Genomic DNA, 20214 nt, shown 5'->3' with positions numbered 1-20214 from the left:
TGTGTGCGGAGTTACTGAAAAAGGCTTATTCTCTTCCCCAGCCAGCATTTTGTTCTGAGAATGGGTCGAAATGCAAATGCCAACCCACCGTCCTTCGCCCAAGACAATCACAGAGCCACATTGATGCACTGCATTCTTGGCTGCAAAGTGCAAAGAGAAAGATTTAGAGGGCTACATTCAATCATCCCTGAAAATGTCACAGGGATTGCAAATGCATGATTCAGAGCATTTGAAGCCACTCTGTTGAGTGGCTACACATCTTAGTAGGTTGCGCAGAATTAGGAGAGGCTAACCTGCATGCCTTAACAGGAAAATGTTTCGTGGTTGGAAAAAGTGCTGAAAATGACTTTACAATTGAAGTGGAAGAGATTCACGAATGGCACAACATGGCTTTTAGCATGTCTTCTAACTCTGCTCTGGAGGCTTTGGTTGAGGAGGTGCAAATCAACTCACATGCTGCATGTAGAAAGCTAGGAGGTCCTCCAAGTAAATTCTCAGAGGGTGCTGAGAGCAGATAGCTGTGGCCAACGACAAAAGTTAAATCCTAAGGTTCTTGATGCAGTAGTGCAAAACATGACATCATACGATTGGAATGCATCTTTAAATGCCATATGACATAAGCTGCACCACTTAGGCCCATTCCTACTCAGCCACCAATAATTTCAGTCAGTCAAAATTCATACCTAACTTTGACAGCTTCAACATACACATCAATATCTCTGTTGCACATGCAATACCAGATATTTGACTATGCAAGTGATGCCAGACTATGAGGCACTTGACAACAATCAATGGCTTGCTCCCCTCTCTTTCAGGCTGAGGTGGCACACAACCAGAGGTAGCAGGTATTCAACCAAAGTGCTGACTCTCACTGGAGCAGTCACTGAAGAAGTTGCATGCTTCTTCTACCACCTGTTCTTTGGCAAGAGAATGAAATGTATTTGACTTTGTTGGAAGAAAGTTTCAATCATTTCCCCTGTGCAATGATGGGACAAAACCATCATTTGCAGCTCAGAGTGTAATGTTACCAATCACCTTCGTAGTCACGGGAAATGCTGCCTTCTGAGATTACAGATTTGGTTCCAACAGGTAGCAGATTTCAGTGACATGTAGATGTTTCTCACACTGTATCACCCTCAGGTCCAGGTATTGTTCTCTCATAAGCGTGAACTGATTTGGTCTCCTGCTGAGAGTACTTCACTATCTTCTTCCATCATTTTCCCTTGTTTTGCCCATTTTCCCGGTCACAATGAATGCCAAGTAAAATGCCCATTATTTCACCCACATCAGGGAGGAATTAATTTGTGAAGAAACACTGATTTGAGGATAATGCCCTTCAGCATTTGCCACACCACTCCCGACAGTCTCCAAGAATGCAGAGACTTGTACGATCATTGCACAAGAAATGTCAGCAACAAAGTTGAAATGAGTCAACGATCTATTTAAATGATAGAGCTCCTTTCTATTACAGAACATGCATCTAGCTAAACGTGATAAAGCAAATGTATTAGCTGAGAATTTAGCAGAAAATGTTAACGTTGGCATCAAATCTGTACTATCCTCTAACTAATGTTATCATCGCCCTGTACTGCATAGTTTTGGCAGCTGTTCATCAATATGGTGTCCACTGCAACTTGTAACCAAAAATGTGCATGTGTACCACTGACACCATTTTGGATATCTCAAGTCAGTCAAGGTACCGTATTCAAGTTTCTAACCATGGACAGTTACGTTTGCAGTGCAGTGTACCACAGCATAAAGTAGAGATGTTAGAGTGAGAACAGGAAAAGTAATTAATGTGATATACCACAAGGGATGTGAGGCATCAGGTCACGGTCAAATGAAGATGTCCAGAAGAACAAGCACCTAAGTCTTTCCACTTATATATTTTGCTGTTTTATTTCTCTCACCCTTTAACAAGAAAGGCAGCAGAGTAGCAGCACAACATGTGGGCTCGTCAGCCCAGGAGCGCAAAGTTTGTTTACCCTATGCTATTCTATTCTACATGTTTCAAATTCCTTCCATCATCCCTCAGATCACTCATCTTCATCAATTAACAGTTTTCTATCAAGTGATTTGTGGGTCAATTAACTCATGTGCTTTCTTTTGGAAACCTTAAAAGCATTTCTTGTTTCTCTCCCTCTTTTATTGCCCAATTTTTCCAACCTCAGTAATCTTTTTTAACCATTAGACTTCTTGTCAAATGAAGAGTGTATGACTGAAACTTGTCTCTTTGCTTTACATTCATCAGCTATCAAATTTCAGGCTTTTATTTACAAAGATGGCCAACATTTTAAAACATTTTTCATATATTAGTGGTCAAGGTTTATTTAATATCAAAAGAGATAGACAGACTCGAAAAGTGCCCCATGTTAATATAGAAAAATATAAACTGCTTGTAAATAGTTACCACCAAACTGTTGTCAACTGGTGTAAACAAAGTAAAATATTTTTCAATAGTCAACTTTTGCTTATGGATCAATCATTTCTACATTTTTGATGATGTTCTGGCTGTTGTTCAAGTAGGTCAATTATATTACAAATGCAGAAATCTAGGTGCGCACATTAACACTCGAATATCATACACAGAAACAGATTTATCCTGTGTCAACTAATTACAACATATTCAGTTTGAAAAAAGTGTAATTGCCTCTTACTGCTTTGTGTGTATTTACACATCTTTTGAATTTATTGCTTTTTTTTGGCTTAATGTGAAACATTTTCATAAGCAATAAAGCACACCAACAGCCTTACCTCCTTTCTTTTTTGTAACAGCAATTCCAATCTGTCATTAGCTCGTTTGCCTATCATTTTGTTCCTCTCAGCCTCATACTGTCTTTGTGTGTTATCTTGATGTATACTTAAGTTTAAGGCCACATTCACCAATGCTGTCATCAGCTTCATAGCTATAAGGAAACAAGCAAAAATGTTAATTTGAAACTGCAAAGTTAGTATGCAAGTAGCCAAACTTACACAAATTTATTGCTTTCCATGGTGTACGAAAAAATTGATTTCAATATTACCTCCGAAAAAAGCAGTTAAGTGATTGCTTGGTGAGTATGTCTTGTCATTTTCTCTAAATTACAGCATTTATTTAAACTAGTGTTAGGTACATTAGTCAGAGGGAAATGGGTGTGGGTGGGTTACTCTTCGGAGGGTTGGTGTGGATTGGTTGGGCCGGAGGGCCTGTTTCCACACTCTAGGAATCTAATCTAACCTAAGAGTCAAGAAATTAACCATTTCAATTAGGTAACTAAAATAGCAAGTAAATTAGCAGGAATTTTAATAGGATTTTAGTGAAGTGAGCAAAAATTTGGCTGTTGGGAGTGTAATGTGGGAAAATGAGAAGGCAAACTAGGAAAAGATTACACAATTCAAGAATCGCAACGAGTTAGTTTTAGTTAATAAAGAATCTTAAGGTAAATTTAGAAGGAAAAAACCCATGCTTCCAAAAAACTCTGTAGTTGAAAATCTGCTTTACAAGCAAAATTACTTGTCTTTGAAAAACTGTGCTAAGTTCCAGTGACAGCAGTAAATGCAACGTATCTAGTACTCAGCACAAAGTGTAGCTGTTTTCCTGGGTGATAATTACATCCAAACATGCCAGTTTCCAATGATACCTTCTTTGGATTTTACCTCTGCCCTTGCTGACCTTTTCTCTTTCTTTTGATACATCAGTACTTTCAATTTAAAATTCTCGTCCTCGCATTAAAATCCATCATGGTTTCACTCTTCTCCATTTCTTTGTAACCTAGTCAAATCTTATAAATTAGCCATAAATTCTCCTCTAAAAGCCTGCTTACGTGCCATCTCTTTGAACATGCTTCTAGTCACTTCTCATTTGTCTCTGTGGCCAATGTTGTCTGATTATGCCAGAGACCTTTATGCTAAAAGTGCTTTGTAAATGAAAACTATTGTTGTTCTGTTCAGAAAGTAGCTATTTATTTTCAACTTCAACCATGCAGCAAGGCTCATTGGAACCACAATTAAACAAAGATAGAAAGGTGCTGCATTCGTCAGATTAGAACCTGAAAGCAACTTCATTTAATTTAAATGTAACAAAACAGATACTTAACGTGCATAAAAAGATCATAATTATATCCTTAAACAACTGACTGTGTGTTTAACAAAACAGCACAGTGAACTTCCTTCAGTAAAGAAAATTGTCAACTTACCAGCCAAGGTGCTGGTGTGCCTGAAGGCTCGAACTTGTGAATCTGAAAGCCCAGTTAGGAGAGAAATCACTGTATCCATCATGTACTCATCATAAATAATACTGTACTGACATTGCCGGATGAGCACTCCAATAAACTCACAGAAATTTGATCGGAATTTCTTCCATTGAGGACCAGGCATAGTTAGAGGGTAATCTCCACTGTCCTGCAAAGAAATATATTCCAAACTATAATCTTAACTGAATGCAAACAACTGGTGCATAAATTTATTGCTGTGAAACAACACAGTTTTAGTTACTATTAACACAGCATTTATTTTTCTGACAGGTTGTGCTTAACTCACATTTTTGATTGGTCAGAATCTCAAATAAAAACTAAATATGTTCAAGATCACCACGATCACAATTCCTGGATTGTTCTATTTGGTTGACTATCCTTTTCAAATAGGTAAGTATAGAATTTAGGAATAGAGAGCCTGAAGGATACATTACAAACAAACTTGTCAGTTATGTCTGTAGCTAACTGGTACCTTTCTTTAATATAGCAACTGAAATGAGTACGGACCAAACAATCTCATTTAGAATAGTCTTGCTTTTAAATAATTGCCTGACTTTACCTTAATGTAGCAATTTTAATTCTTTAAAATAAAAGAAAATACCACTTCAGATTCATAGCTATCTTTGAGTTTACAGCAGTAACAGATCCTGTAAGTCACACTGCATAGATGTAAAATAAAAAGGCTTCATTTTGCCCTCGTGAATTTTTAATAACTTTGTCTAACTTCCAAAATCAAAAGGACACTTAACTGTACACAAGATGTAACTTCGCGACAGATGATCATTTACAAGTTGTGACATACAACTGACCACAGATCAAATCTTGGACAATTCCAGTTTTATATTATCATTCATTGAATTACTGTGGACTCACCTCATCAAACTCTTCAGTCATTTTCCTAATTATTTCTGTATTCTGCATATTTCGAAACATCTCAATTCTTACAGTGCCTGTATAGGAAACATAGCCAAGAGACTGTAAAGAAACATCAGTGTTACGGGTAAGTCCCTGCATGTTTACCTTAAAATATATTGGTTGCACTGGTACAAAATTTAAATTTTGACAAGCTACATTTTGGCAAAAGATAATTTGACAACAAGGCAATATGAAAACAAGTTGTTAAGAAGGGGTATTTTGTGATAAACTCAGCTCCTCAATATGACTTGGCAGTTTAACTTTGAGGTAAAAACAATGACTGCAGATGCTGGAAACCAGATTCTGGAAGAGAATGGTGTTGGAAAAGCACAGCAGTTCAAGCAGCATCCGAGAAGCAGGAAAATTGACATTTCGGGCAAAAGCCCTTCATCAGGTTTTGCTGCCTAAAATACTGTGAAACTTAAGACTCGTTTATTATATTTGATTAACAATAGAATATGTGACTAAAATAAAACTGTACTTAAAAATGACTGCAAAAATGTTGAAAGACTCCCAATTATATACCACTAACTTCTCACAACTGTTTTATGAAGGTTGCTTCAATGTTTGTATAGCTTTTTTGTTTACATTACATAGGGGGAGCTAGTGAGGCAGTTTCAGCAGCAAGGAAACCAATATATAAATTGATCTTACTGTTCAACAATAGTTATTCATACAAAATCTGATACAACTTGATGAGCAACTAAAGGAAGTTGATGATCACACATTTACAAAACATTACTTGTGATTATACTTTTCTTAACAAAATTACCTTACACAGAAACACTATGCCTCAAGTGGCAAAAGTTCTCGGTGAAAATAAAACACAAACAAAATTATAACCCTTCAAAGAATATTTCAAGGCCTTTAGCTTTACCTTTACATCCTGAGCACTGGATGAAAAAATTGATTAGGTCCAAAAGTGCGATGTCCCTATCCTGTTTGTACGATTCTATCCAGTCATCAACCACAGACTGTTGAGAAAAATATTACTAGTAATTATTATGCAAGCTGGATAAACCTCAGATCAGGTATTTACAGCAGCTACTACCCTACAACTTACTTGTGTGATTATTCACTGGAAAACACTTCACAATAGTCTAGGCTGAGGAGTGAAGAATGAGGAATGAAAGAAGGCATAAAGTTAAAAGTCACAAAACACCAGGTTATAGTCCAACAGGTTTAATTGGAAGCACTAGCTCTCATAGCGCTGCTCCTTCATCAGGAAGGCGACATGTAATTGAGAGAGGATAGACAGTAAAAATAGCTGCATATACAGATTACAATTACAGAAAATTACTACAATTACAGAAAATCTGTGAAAGACAGATTTAAAGAAACAACTACTGACATGACTATATCAGCCACTGACTTGGAAGAGGGGTGGTATATGCATATATAAGTAGATTCAAGATAGAGTTTGATAGATCTTTGGATACTAAAGGCAGGATAGAGGCAGATCAGCTGCAATGTTTCTGAATGACAATGCAGTCTTGAAAAGCTAAGTGGCTTCATCCAGTTTGTACTACTACTTAACTTCTTCCGGCACGATTTATATTGTTTGGACATTACGGAATAAAATATTCTATGTAATACAGATCTCACCACAAACATGATAACTACAGGCTAATGCAGTTGCGCATTAGTGCATTTACAAATTACAAGCAGAAAACTTAGAACAGAATGATTTGGTCAGATTCCAATTAAAGATATGAATCCTGCCTCAAGTGCATAGAAATGTGCACAGAAATAGATTCAACTTTCAATTATTCTTGCAACACGCCTACAATTTGATTAGAAGTATTAAAATTATTTGTATTCTTTCCATTAGAGCAGATTGTGAGGAACGGGTGAAATTTGAATTTCCATTTACCTGCATGGCACTCTTGCCCATTTTCACCACCTCAAAAAGTGTGACTGGTTCAATGTCTCCATTTTGTTGATGGTGTCCATTAGCCTTTCCCAAACTTGTTCTACCACCTGTTCCGACTCGACTCTTCTCTCCTGGAATACGCCTTGCCTTCTTAGCAGTCTTGGGAAGGGAACAAAGTGGCATTTTCAAATTTAAAAGAGCACATTCAAAATTTGTTTGCACCTTTAAGTATTGACTTTTTTTTAATTTCAATTTTAGAAAGGCCCTACATTTAAAAGGGCATTGACTAGCTAAATTCCAGAAGAAAGTGAGGATCACAGATACTGGAGAAATTAGAGTCAAAACCAGTGGTGGTGGAAAAGCACAGCAGGTCAGGCAGTATGAGCCTTTCATCAGGAATTAGATTAGATTACTTACAGCGTGGAAACAGGCCCTTCGGCCCAACAAGTCCACACCGACCCGCCGAAGCGCAACCCACCCACACCCCCACACTTAGCCCTTTACCTAACACTACGGGCAATTTAGCATGGCCAATTCACCTGACTTGCACATCTTTGGAGTGTGGGAGGAAACCGGAGCACCCGGAGGAAACCCACGCAGACACGGGGAGAACGTGCAAACTCCACACAGTCAGTCGCCTGAGGCGGGAATTGAACCCGGGTCTCTGGCGCTGCGAGGCAGCAGTGCTAACCACTGTGCCACCGTGCCGCCCACAATGTGGAGGGGAAGGGGGATGAGAGATAAATAGCGGGGTGGGGGAGATAGATGGGATGGTGATAGATGGATTCAGGTGGTAGGAGTTAATTGTGATAGGTTGGTGGGCAGGGTGGAGCGGATAGGTGGGAAGGAAGATGGACAGATAGGCCAAGTCAAGAAGGTGGTGCCAAGTTGGAGGGTTGGATCTGGGACAAGGTAGTGGGAGGGGAGATTTGGAAACTAGCCAAGTAGAGTAGTTGAAAAGTCCCAAGGCAGAAAATGAGGCATTCTTCCTCCAGTTGACACATGATTTTGATTTAGCGTGGATGTGGCCCAGGACTTGCATGTCCTTGGAAGAGTAGGATGGGGTGTTGAAGTGGTCGGTCACAGGGCAGTGAGGTTGTTTGGTTGCGTGTGTCCCAGAGATATTCCCTGAAACGCTCCGCGAGTTGTCGTCCTGTCTCCCCAACGTAGAGGAGACCACATCGAGAGCAATGGCTGCAGTAGATGTGGTGGGTGGATGTGCAAGAAAATTTCTGCCAAATGTGAAAAAGATCCTTTGGGGCTTTGGATGGAAGCGAGGGGGGGGAAAGACATAAACACAGGTTTTACACCTTGTGCGGCAGCAAGGGAAGGTGCCGGGTGTGGACCTAACAAGGGAGTCGTGGAGGGAATGGTCTCTGTGGAACCCTGAGCTGGATCAAAGAACTTTAGAACCAAAAATGTTACACCAAATGCAAGCAGCTATGTGACTCTATTCTTGCTCTAATTAATCTGACCAAGTTTAAATATAACCGTGTCAAATGTTATAAACAACACAAGCTTCTTTCAAAGCTTGCATTTTCCAGATGTTCGGTACCAGAAAAACAATTGATGGATTTACTTAAACCTCACATCCGTTTGTACACTGTCGAGTACTCCTTCACTTCTAACTGCAGAAGATCTATGCATTGCATCAGCTGCAGTCCAATTGGTTTGGCTTAGCATTTCACCTGAAAGACAACTCCTTGAAGAATGCAGCACTCCCTCAAGACATACTTTGACTTTTTGTCCTCTGATCCTGGAATGGGACTCAAACCCACAACCTTGTGATTCAGAGGCAAGAGTGCTTTTTTTTAATTCATTGTTGCTTTTGATTTGGTAATCTAATCTCCTCAACTCAACATGGATTTCAATGATTTCAGTTTTTTTTCCCCACAATTTCAGTAATCATTAGCACTCCCTTTGGCCCTACAGAATCACAACCATTAACATTATCTCCTATCTTCCAGCCTGTCATATCGAGCTTTCATTTTGCTCTTTTCCATCCCAACTCATTTCACCTGCTTAGAATTCTATCTTTTTCTGGTTCTGACAGGTCACTGACCTGAAAAGTATCCGAAGAAATCCCTATTTAACTTTCCAATTATTCCACATCTCATATTAAAAGGCAGATTCAATGACATCCCTCATTAGCAGGCAGCAATGTAGTTAATGACACGTCAATGGCTCGCCCAAGGGGAAATTTAACAGCACGGGCATTATGAGTCCTCTGCTCTTTACACTCTGCAGTCATGTTTGTTGTCCACTTTACACAACACAGCTCCCTACTCAATTTGTCTTGAGCTGATCCTCACCTAACTTTCCCTGCTGAAATACCAAGCAGTGTCATTATTATAACCGTGACATCTGCTTGGATTTTGCTCCAATACCCAGACATGTCTTACTTCTAACCATCTGAAATGAGCGCGAAAACTCCGAAGAAACCATAAAGCTACAAACGACAGTTGAGGCCAAAATACTGAAAGTTTTCAAGAAGAAGCTAGATATGATTCTTGAGGCTAAAGGGATCAAAGGGTATGGGGGGAAAGCAAGAACATAGCACTGAGATGGATGATCAGCTGTGTTCAAACTGAATGGCAGAGGAGGATTGAAGGGCTCGTGGCCTACTCCTACTTTCTATGTTTTGGTAGTCAAAAAAGGCGACGTCATTCCAATCCTGAAGTTAAAATGCATTACCTACCCCCAGGAAATGGATGTAGAGAAGGAATTAAATAAATATATGAGCATCGCTGTATATAAATATATGGTATTGCAATTTGAAACAGCACATAAAAAGGTTGCAGGAGTAAAAGGGAAGGCTGTAAGTGCTGAAAAGCAGTGGATCATCGATACTAAGGTAGAGGTAAGATGACAGGGTGCAATGTGAAGTAGCAGATTGGACAGGCTGGAATTGATTTAAGGTGATGGCCAAATGTCTGGTGAAAATGGTTAGAATTCTTGAGGCTAAAGTTGCCAGGTCTTAATGGGAGTTGGGTGAATTGTGAGCAGAGATAGATAGTTCCCAAATGGAAATGGGCCTTTATGATGACTGGGATATGGGGTTTAAACAGACAATTTAACATTAAACACAGCTGTTTTTACAGTCAAAGTACTACAGTGCAATCCAAGACATGAAATATTGGAATAGAAGGCCATTTAGCCCAACCATTCAATGAGATCATGTCTGACCTGATAATCCTCAACTGCACTTGTCGGTCTTTTCCCTATAACGCCCAATTTACTAATTAAAAATCTGTCTATCTCAGCTTTGAATATGCTTAAAGACCCAGGTTCAAAAGCCCTGTGCAGTGAAGAATTCCACAGACTGACTACCCACAGAGAAGAAATTCCTCCTTATCTATCTTAAATGTGCAACTCCTTATTGAGATTATGCCTTCTGGTCATACACTAGGGGAAACAACCTTTCCACATCTCCCAAGACCTCTAAGAAGTTGGCATTCTCAATGGGGTCATCACTCATTCTTCTAAATTCCAATGAGTATACGACCAAATGAGTCAACCTCTCCTCAGAAGAAAGTCACTCCTTACCCAGGATCAGGCTTGTGAACCTTCTCTGGACTGTCTCCAATCTCAGTCTACCTTTCCTTAGATAAGGGGCACAAAACTGTACAGGATTCCAGCTGTGGTTTGGAACTAGTCTCTCCTTTTCATTTCAGTAAAACCTCCCTATTTTTATACTCTAATTCCCTTTGAAATAAAGGCCAACATTCCATTAACTTTTCCTTATTTGCTGAATTTGGATGGTAGCTTTTTACAATTCATGCAAGGGGGCTCCCAAACCCCTCTTTTCTGAACTTTTCTGCACTCTTTCTCTATTTAAATAATATTCAGCTTCTCTATTCTTCCTGCCAGAGTGCATTTTCCCACATTAGATTCTGTCTGCCAAAGTTTGCCCACTTTCTTAACCTGTCTCTATCTCTTTCCAGACTCTTGTCATCCTCACAATTTGCTATTTGTATCATCCACAAAACTGGCAATAGTACATTCACTTTTCTCATCTAAGTCTTTACAATATATGTTGTAAATAATTGTGGCCCCAGTACTGATCCCTGTGCCACACCATGAGTTACAGGTTTCCATCCAGAAAATGCACATTCTTTTAACTCAACTCTGTCTTCTATTCGTCAACCAATCCTCTAACCATGGTAGTATACTATGTCCAACATCATAGATTGTTATCTGATAAAGTAGCCTAATGTGTGGTACCTTAAAAAAAGCCTTCTGAAAATCCAAAAATATTACATTCACTGGCTCCCTCTTTATCCATCCTACTTGTTACCTCAAATAATTCTAGTAAATTTGTCAGACATCATTCTCCCTTTGTGAAGCCATGTTGCTTCTGCTTAACTGTATCATATATTTCTATATGCTGTGTTATTATATTTACATAATATGACTGATGTTAAGCTTATTTGACTTTCAGTTAGCTGTAATTTTGTCTCCTTTTTAAATAAAGATACTACATTGGCAGTTTTCCAATCCTCTGGGACTTATTCAGAATTCAAAATTCTTGAGACGATTTGTAGCTCAGGTTGTGGATGAGGTTGTTGACTTGCTTGCTGAGGTGGTAAGTCTGTTTGCAGAAATTTTGTCACCATACTAGGTATCATCATCAGTGCGCCTCCAATGAAGCATCGCTGTGCTGAGCTGCTTGTTACCAGTGTGTCCTGGTTTGCTGAGGTGGGTGGTTTCATTTCCGCATTTGTTTCTTAATATTTGGTATATGGGGTTTGACTCTACATGTTAAAACTCTACTGGTAAACAACTCATCCACTCCATTCACACCCCCCAAGAATTCCTCAACATCAAGGACACCTGAATAGATGAAGATGAGGTTATGATCTCCTTCGCGTGACTGCACTATTTATCTCCAGAGACATCTCCCAAGCCAAGGAAGCACTAGTGCCGCTACTAGATGGACCAGTGATGCTGACCCTCGACAACACTAACACCAACACCACCTGCAAGGACAGCACCCTCATGACCACCACCTTCAACGGCCAGGTAAACAGACAAATCAACAGACACCCATGGGATCAGGATTAATAGTGGAAGCTGTAATGCAAAGACTGAAATGGAGGGGTCCTTCCCACTATCCAGCCTAACCTTTGGATCCGTAATGTGGATGATACCTTCGTTATTACTGAATGTGCTCAGCTGGAAGAAATTCATCAATTCAAACAACATCGACACCAGCATAAAATTCACCAAGGAAGAAGAGAACAATAACAATTTCCCTTCCAGGATGCAATGGTTGAACGCAAGGCCAACGGTGAACTCCAGACCAGCGGACACAGGAAGGCCACCCATACAGGTCAAGTACTCAACTATAAGAGCAACCATCCCAACACAAACAAACAGAGCTGCATCAGAACATTGTTCAAGTTGTAACACACTGCAGCACCCTCGAGCTGTGCAAAGCCGAAGAACACCTGTCCGGCGTCTTCAAAAACAACGGTTACCCAAAAAGTGAAGTCTGCTGGTGTTTACAAAAACAGACCACAATAAGACACAACACATCTGGATACACTCGTCACCCTGCCATACATCAAAGACATATCGGAAATGACCACCAGACTACTCCAACCCCTAGGTATCATGGTAGTCCACAAACCAATAAACACACTGACAGCTACTGACAAGTATAAGGCATTCCATACCCACAACTAACAGAACCAACATTATATACAAAATACATCAGACAACTGGAAGAAAACTAGCCATTAGGTTACACAACCACCAACTAACCACCAAGAGACGATCAACTATCACGTATCCATACACAAGGACAAAGGACAACAGACAACATATCCATTCCAGGACAAGCCAAACAAAGACATGCACTTGAATTCCTGGAGGCTGGCACACAACTCGGAACTCCATTAACAAGCATGTAGAGTTAGACCCATATATCAACCACTAAGAAACAAAACTGAAAATGATACCCTACCAGCACCCGGCCCATATCCCTCCAATCCGAAGGGTTTGGAGGGATATGGGCCGGGTGCTGGCAGGTGGGACTAGGTTGGGTTGGGATATCTGGTCAGCATGGACGGGTTGAACCGAAGGGTCTGTTTCCATGTTGTACAACTCTATGACTCCATGATACTACGTGTGTCAGCAAACCGGGATACATAAATAGCAAGTGGGACAGAACACCAATGCTTCAACGGTGGCACACTGATGTTGCCTAGCATGGTGACAAAACACCTGCAAACAAATTTACTAGCTCAGAGAGCAAGTCAACACCAACAACCTCACCTTTTCAGAAGTTAAGGCCTCTTGGAAGATTACTATCGGTGCATCCACTATCTCTGTAGCTACTTGCTTAATATCCTTGGATGCATCCCATCCAGAGAACTTATTGATCTCTAGCCCCATTAGTTTTCCTAGCACATTTTCTTTAGTGAGTTATTGCATTTATTTCCTCTCCTCCTTTTGCCCCTTCATTATTTAGTAATTTAAGAATGCTGTGAAGACTTATGCAAAGTATTCATTTAACTCCATCTCATTCTCTAAGGGGCCCATGTTCACCCTTGCTTTTTATATATTTACGGTGATAGATGAAAGTGACAGGTCAGAGAGGTGTGTGGAATGGATAGGTGGAAAGGAAGACAGACAGGTCATGAGGGCACTGCTGAGCTGGAAGGTTGGAGCTGGGGTGAGGTGGGGGAAGGGGAAATGGGGAAATTGGTGAAATCCACTTTGATGCCATGGGATTGAAGTGTTCCGAGGCGGAAGATGAGGCGTTCTTCCTCCAAGTGTTGGGTGGTGAGGGAGTGGCGGTGGAGGAGGCCCAGGACCTCAATGCCCTCGGCAGAGCCGAGGGCCTTGGATGCAGGTAGGGGAGGTGATGTGGGTGCAGGTTTTGCAATTCCTGCGATGGCAGGGCAGGGTGCCAGGAAGGGAGGGTGGGGGTGCGTGGACCTGACCAGGTAGTCACGGAAGGAACGGTCTTTGCGGAAAGTGGAAATGGGTGAGGAGGGAAATATATCCCTGGTGGTGGTGTCCGTTTGGAGGTGGCAGAAATGTCGTCGGATGTGGTTTATGCAAAGGTTGGTAGGGTGGAAGGTGAGTACCAGGGGTGTTCTGTCCTTGTTACAGTTGGAGGGGTGGGGTTTGAGGGTGGAGGGGCGGGATGTGGACGAGATGCGTTGGAGGGCATCTTTAACCACGTGGGAAGGGAAATTGCAGTCTCTAAAGGAGGAGGCCATCTGGAGTGTTCTGTGGTGGAACTGGTCCTCCTGGGAGCAGATACGTGGAGGTGGAGGAATTGGAAATATGGGATGGCATTTTTGCAGGAGGTAGGGTGGGAAAGTGGTGTAATCCAGGTAGCCGTGGGAGTCGGTGGGTTTGTAAAATCTTCCTTTCCACCTATCCACTCCACCCTCCTCTCTGACCTATCGCCTTCATCCCCACCCCCATTTACCCATTGTACTCTTTGCTACTTTCTCCCCACCGCCCTTTCATTTATCTCTCCACTCTGCAGGCACCCTGCCTCTATTCCTGATGAAGGGCTTTTGCCCGAAACGTCGACTTTCCTGCTCCTCAGATGCTGCCTGACCTGCTGTGCTTTTCCAGCACCACTCTAATCTTTACTGCAGTCCATACCAACAAGACTCCCACGTTGCCCTCTCCTTTCTGGCTGTGCTTTTAAAATGTCACATACTCTGAAATACTTAGTTCTTAGCTTTGATATCCTTGCAATCATATCTTGGTAATGGCTCTAAGATCATACCCATTAACATGTATTGCGCCATTAATTCATTTTGTTTGTTCAATATTTTACACACATTCAATAATGAGCTAATATTTTGCCTTAGTTTTTTTCCCCTCTTTGGCACTATATACTGTGTTTTCTTTTTGTGTGTTTGTATACACTGTCCCTTCCTGCCCCACTCTGGGTATTGTTGAGTCGTTCCCCTGACTTGGTGACATATTGTCTTACTCTCAAAGCACACATTTCTCCTTCCCAAATCTTCCGCTCATCTAATTAGTTTAAAGTCCATATGGGATTTGCATCAAGTGACGTTTATCTGCAGGAGTTTTTTTGTGACAACCGGAAGCGGCAGGGACAGGCCACTATAAATGCCGGAGGAAACACCACAGAAGCGCTTCACAGGAGGCTCCCAAGCACTGAGGATGTCACCTAGACAGGGGACGAAACGTTTGCAACAAAAACTTCCAGCTCGGCGAACAGAACCACAGCAACGAGCACCTGGAGCTACAAATCTTCTCACAAACTTTGGAGTTTTTTTGTTTTAAAAATGGACATCACATTTATTGTAGATTACAGAATGAACTAAAATATTCCCAGATTAGCTGGATTCTTTCTTTTTATTAAAATACCACCTGAGATTATCCCTAATTCTACAAATCTGCCAGTTGAACATTAGTTCTTCATTTTCTGTTTATTGGGATTTTAAATTTATTTAATGTATGTGTGATGAGTCCTTAGATGAAAGTGAGGACTGCAGATGCTGGAGATTACAGTCAAGATTAGAGTGGTACTGGCAAGACACAGGTCAAGCTGCAATCGAGGAGCAAGAAAATTGACGTTTCGGACAAAAGCCGAAGTCGATTTCTCTGCTCCTTGGATGCGGCCTGACCTGCGTGTTTTTCCAGCACCACCCTCATCTTGACGTAATGAGTCCTTCACAACCATCAAACTTCTCAAAGCACTTTACAGTCAATGAAGTACATTTGAAATGTTATTTTTGTACTGTAGGAATTTGTACACAACAAGCTCAAGAAAACAAAAACTGTGATAACAATCAGATAACCAGGTCAACAGAGGTAACTATCGCTCTTTTTGATCCAGTGTCATTAGATCTTTTCTGTCTACTTTAGACAGCAAACAGGCCCTCAGCTTAACTTTTCACTCAAAAGACTGATAGGTTTAGGGTTTCAATCCTTCAAAGTGCAGGACTCCCTCATTACTGAACTGATTTTTGAGCTCAAGTTGAAATGAGAACCTCTGACAGAGGTGAGAATGCTACAAAATAAGTGACAGCTAACACACACACGGCCATACTAGAGTAATTTAACATTGAGGGAGGATGCTCCAATCCTGGGATTTGCTATGTTCTTAAAGTCCTCACAGAGTGGAGTTGAATAGTTGGAGGTGGCAGAACTAATACCCAGCAGACCTTATCTTGGACATCCCTTCTTTCACATGCTCTAGAAGTTAGACATTTAAAGTGCTGGAAGTGAATGTCAGTAGCTCATCAATATGACACACTGATTAAGGTTCCCAAGAGAAGGCAGAGAGATTCAGGAACAGCAAACTAGCTTGAATGTACATAAACCTTTGTGAATGTATGAGAAGGAGAGTAGGTGAAGTAAACATTGGTGCTTCAGAGACAGGAGAGACCATCATTGGCAAAATGATTGAAATATTTTCAATTCTTCTTCATATTAGACTGCATCAAGCAATTCCTTCTGTTCTCACCAAATAGCCTCTGTCCTTGGTCCTACTTGGACATCCTTGCTCTCCAGCGTGGCAATATTCTTCATTTATAATGCTACCCATCCCTCCTATCTTTCCTCATTACCTAGTATCCAGGAATATTTAATTTCCAGTGCTGTCCTTCTTTGAGCTTCTTTTATAGACACAACATTATAACTCCACTTGATAGTTTGCATTTGTAACTCACCAACTTCATTTACCAGGCTCCATGTATTCAAAAACATGCACAGTAACCCAAATTTAGACTTTCTTACTTCCTCATTTAATCTGAGCCCATTTAATAACTTGTCCTTTCTCATATCCTGTGCAGATATCACACCTCAATTCCTACACTCCTGCCCAGATAGTTTAAAGCCTCCCCAAAAGGAAAGCAAATCACCTTGAACGGAGATCAATTTGTGTGTGCACAATCAGAGCCAATACCAACGTCCCAAGAATCTAAAGTCCTCCCTCCTAGACCTTATCTTCAACCACTTTTCTTGCGGTTTATTCTCCTATTTTTACATTCACTTGTAGTCTTGGAGGTAATCATGATTTGACTATTTTTGGAAGTCCTGCTTGCAAATTTCCTTCAGCTGTCTAAATTCTGACTGCAGGATCAGCTATGGCTGAACTCCCCAAATGAGCTATCATGTTTATCAGTATTCAGAACTGAACATTGTTTTGAGGGGGACTGGAACTCAGTGCTCCTGCACCACCTGCTTCTTGAGTGTCTAGTGATTATCCATTCACTTCATCCTTGCATTCATGAACTAAATGTGCTATTCATGAAACTCAACCTCAAAGATGCACTAAAAATTGTGAACTAATTCTGACAAATTTGGTGAAAGAATATCAAGATATGAAAGTTTCCACATTTGAAAATAAGAGTTATTAGAATACTATGCCTTGGTATGAACAGCATAATTCTCAGGTTTTAACTGATAACTCCAACTTCTTCCTTAGATATTAATGCTTCAGAGTAACCTTCTTAATGCAGAAAGTACTAATGCATAATTTCTATGACAAACTATCAATACTTATTTAAAAACTCATACCGGTGGCCTGCCAGGACCACGAGCTCTGCGCTTCCGTCCTTTCCCCTCTGGATCATCAAATTCACCAGTAACATCAGAATGAATAGTCGTTTCGTTAGTTGGCTCCCTGAAAGTTAAATATTGCAGATATTATGTATCGTTGTCTCTGTCTTCATATTTCAATTCTTCTCATCACTACCACCACTATCTCAATTCATAGTTTGCCCATTGAAAGATCAGAACTGTGGAATAAATTATATTCTATAATACAGGTTAATCAAAATTCAGTAAATTAATCTAACTAAAGTGACAAATCAAAATTGAAGACCTACATTTTGTATGCTCTATAACACACCTTTTGTGAATATAGTTCGTAAGTTTGCAGTTGACACCAAAATAGAAGCTGTTTAGACAGTGAAAAAGATTAGCTTGGAGTACAAAAGGATCTTGCTCAGATGGGCCAATGGGCTAAGGAGTGGCAGTTGGAATTCAATTCAGGTAAATGTGAGATATTACATTTTGATAAGGCAAACCAGGGCAGGACTTATACAGTTAATGTTAAAAACCACAACACCAGGTTAGCTACCTGATGAAGCAGTGCTCCGAAAGCTTGTACTTTCAAATAAATCTGTTGAACTATAAACTGGTGTCAGGTGATTTCTAACTTTGTTCACCTCAGTCCAACACTGGCACTTCGACATCATAGCTCAAAATGTGTTGCTGGAAAAGTGCAGGTCAGGCAGCAACCAAGGAGCTGGAGAATCGAAGTTTCGGGCATGAGCCCTTCTTCAGGAATGAGAAAAGTGTGTCCAGCAGGCTAAGATAAAAGCTAGGGAGGAGGGACTTGGAGGAGAGGCACTGGAAATGCGATAGGTGGAAGGAGATCAAGGTGAAGGTGATAGGCCGGAGTGGGGTGGCGGTGGAGAGGTCAGGAAGAAGATTGCAGGTTAGGAAGGCGGTGCTGAGTTCGAGGGATTTGACTGAGACAAGGTGGGGGGAGGGGAAATGAGGAAACTGGAGAAATCTGAGTTCATCCCTTGTGGTTGGAGGGTTCCTAGGCGGAAGATGAGGCGCTCTTCCTCCAACCGTCGTGTTGCTATGGTCTGGCGACGGAGGAGTCCAAGGACCTGCATGTCCTTGGTGGAGTGGGAGGGGGAGTTGAAGTGTTGAGCCACGGGGTGGTTGGGTTGGTTGGTCCGGGTGTCCCAGAGGTGTTCTCTGAAACTTTCCGCAAGTAGGCGGCCTGTCTCCCCAATATAGAGGAGGCCGCAGCGCTTGCAGTAAATGATGTGTGTGTAGGTGCAGGTGAATTTGTGGCAGATATGGAAGGATCCCTCGGGGCCTTGGAGGGAAGTAAGGGGAGAGGTGTGGGCTCAAGTTTTGCATTTCTTGCGGTTGCAAGGAAAGGTGCCAGGAGTGGAGGTTGGGTTTGTGGGGGGTGTGGGCCTGACGAGGGAGTCACGGAGGGAATGGTCTTTTCGAAACGCTGATAGGGGAGGGGAGGGAAATATATCCCTGGTGGTGGGGTCCGTTTGGAGGTGGCGGAAATGACGATGGATGATACGACGTATATGGAGGTTGGTGGGGTGGTAGGTGAGGACCAGTGGGGTTCTGTCCTGGTGGCGATTGGAGGGGCGGGGCTCAAGGGCGGAGGAGCGGGAAGTGGAAGAGATGCAGTGGAGGGCATCGTCGATCACGTCTGGGGGGAAATTGCGGTCCTTGAAGAAGGAGGCCATCTGGGTTGTACGGTATTGGAACTGGTCCTCCTGGGAGCAGATGCGGGGAAGATGAAGGAATTGGGAATATGGGATGGCGTTTTTACAGGGGGCAGAGTGGGAGGAGGTGTAGTCTAGGTAGCTGTGGGAGTCGGTCGGTTTATAGTAAATGTCCGTGTTGATTCGGTCGCCCGAGATAGAAATGGAAAGGTCTAGGAAGGGGAGGGAGGAGTCTGAGATGGTCCAGGTGAATTTGAGGTCAGGGTGGAAGGTGTTGGTAAAGTGGATGAACTGTTCAACCTCCTTGTGGGAGCACGAGGCGGCGCCGATACAGTCATCGATGTAGCGGAGGAAAAGGTGGGGGGTGGTGCCAGTGTAGCTGCGAAAGATGGACTGTTCCACATATCCTACGAAGAGGCAGGCATTGATGGGGCCCATGCGGGTGCCCATGGCTACTCCTTTGGTTTGGAGGAAGTGGGAGGATTGGAAAGAGAAGTTGTTCAGGGTGAGGACCAGTTCAGTCAGTCGAAGGAGGATGTCAGTGGAAGGGTACTGGTTGGTACAGTGGGAAAGGAAGAAGCGGAGGGTTTTGAGTCCTTCGTGATGGGGGATGGAGGTGTACAGGGACTGGATGTCCATGGTGAAGATAAGGTGTTGGGGACCGGGGAAGCGAAAATCACAAGGGGCTAGATAACAATTGTTTCTGTTTACAAAGGTTTACAAGATCATGAGGGCACTGGATATAAACTGTTCCTGTCTGCAAAAGATAAGGTTTGAAAGGATATGCAAAACACACTTTTCTCATTCCTGAAGAAGGGCTCATGCCCGAAACGTCGATTCTCCTGCTCCTTGGTTGCTGCCTGACCTGCTGCACTTTTCCAGCAACACGTTTTCAGCTCTGATCTCCAGCATCTGCAGTCCTCACTTTCTCCTCGAAGACTTCTACATCATATATAGTTATTGGCAGGGCCTTGGA

The 20214-nt window shown here is 41.8% G+C and overlaps 1 protein-coding gene across 2 annotated transcripts in view; it reads right to left on the bottom strand.

Annotated features, from left to right (window-relative positions):
* Nucleotides 1-20214, bottom strand: part of LOC122555796 (cohesin subunit SA-1) — a 207996-nt gene that overhangs the window by 45205 nt on the left and 142577 nt on the right. For both annotated transcript variants that reach the window (XM_087993741.1, XM_087993742.1), the window contains exons 3-8: nucleotides 17545-17650; nucleotides 7021-7179; nucleotides 6025-6121; nucleotides 5106-5182; nucleotides 4176-4380; nucleotides 2755-2906 (exon numbers count right to left, since the gene is read on the bottom strand). In XM_087993741.1, the coding sequence (XP_087849867.1) occupies nucleotides 2755-2906; nucleotides 4176-4380; nucleotides 5106-5182; nucleotides 6025-6121; nucleotides 7021-7179; nucleotides 17545-17650 (796 nt within the window). The remainder of the gene's footprint in view (nucleotides 1-2754; nucleotides 2907-4175; nucleotides 4381-5105; nucleotides 5183-6024; nucleotides 6122-7020; nucleotides 7180-17544; nucleotides 17651-20214) is intronic.

Source organism: Chiloscyllium plagiosum, unplaced genomic scaffold (genome assembly GCF_037043375.1).
Source record: "Chiloscyllium plagiosum isolate Xiang-an unplaced genomic scaffold, Cpla_swu_hap1 HiC_scaffold_13, whole genome shotgun sequence".
Taxonomy (NCBI): Eukaryota; Metazoa; Chordata; class Chondrichthyes; order Orectolobiformes; family Hemiscylliidae; genus Chiloscyllium; species Chiloscyllium plagiosum.
Note: the sequence above shows the minus strand (reverse complement) of the source record. Positions and strands in the feature narration are given on the sequence as shown.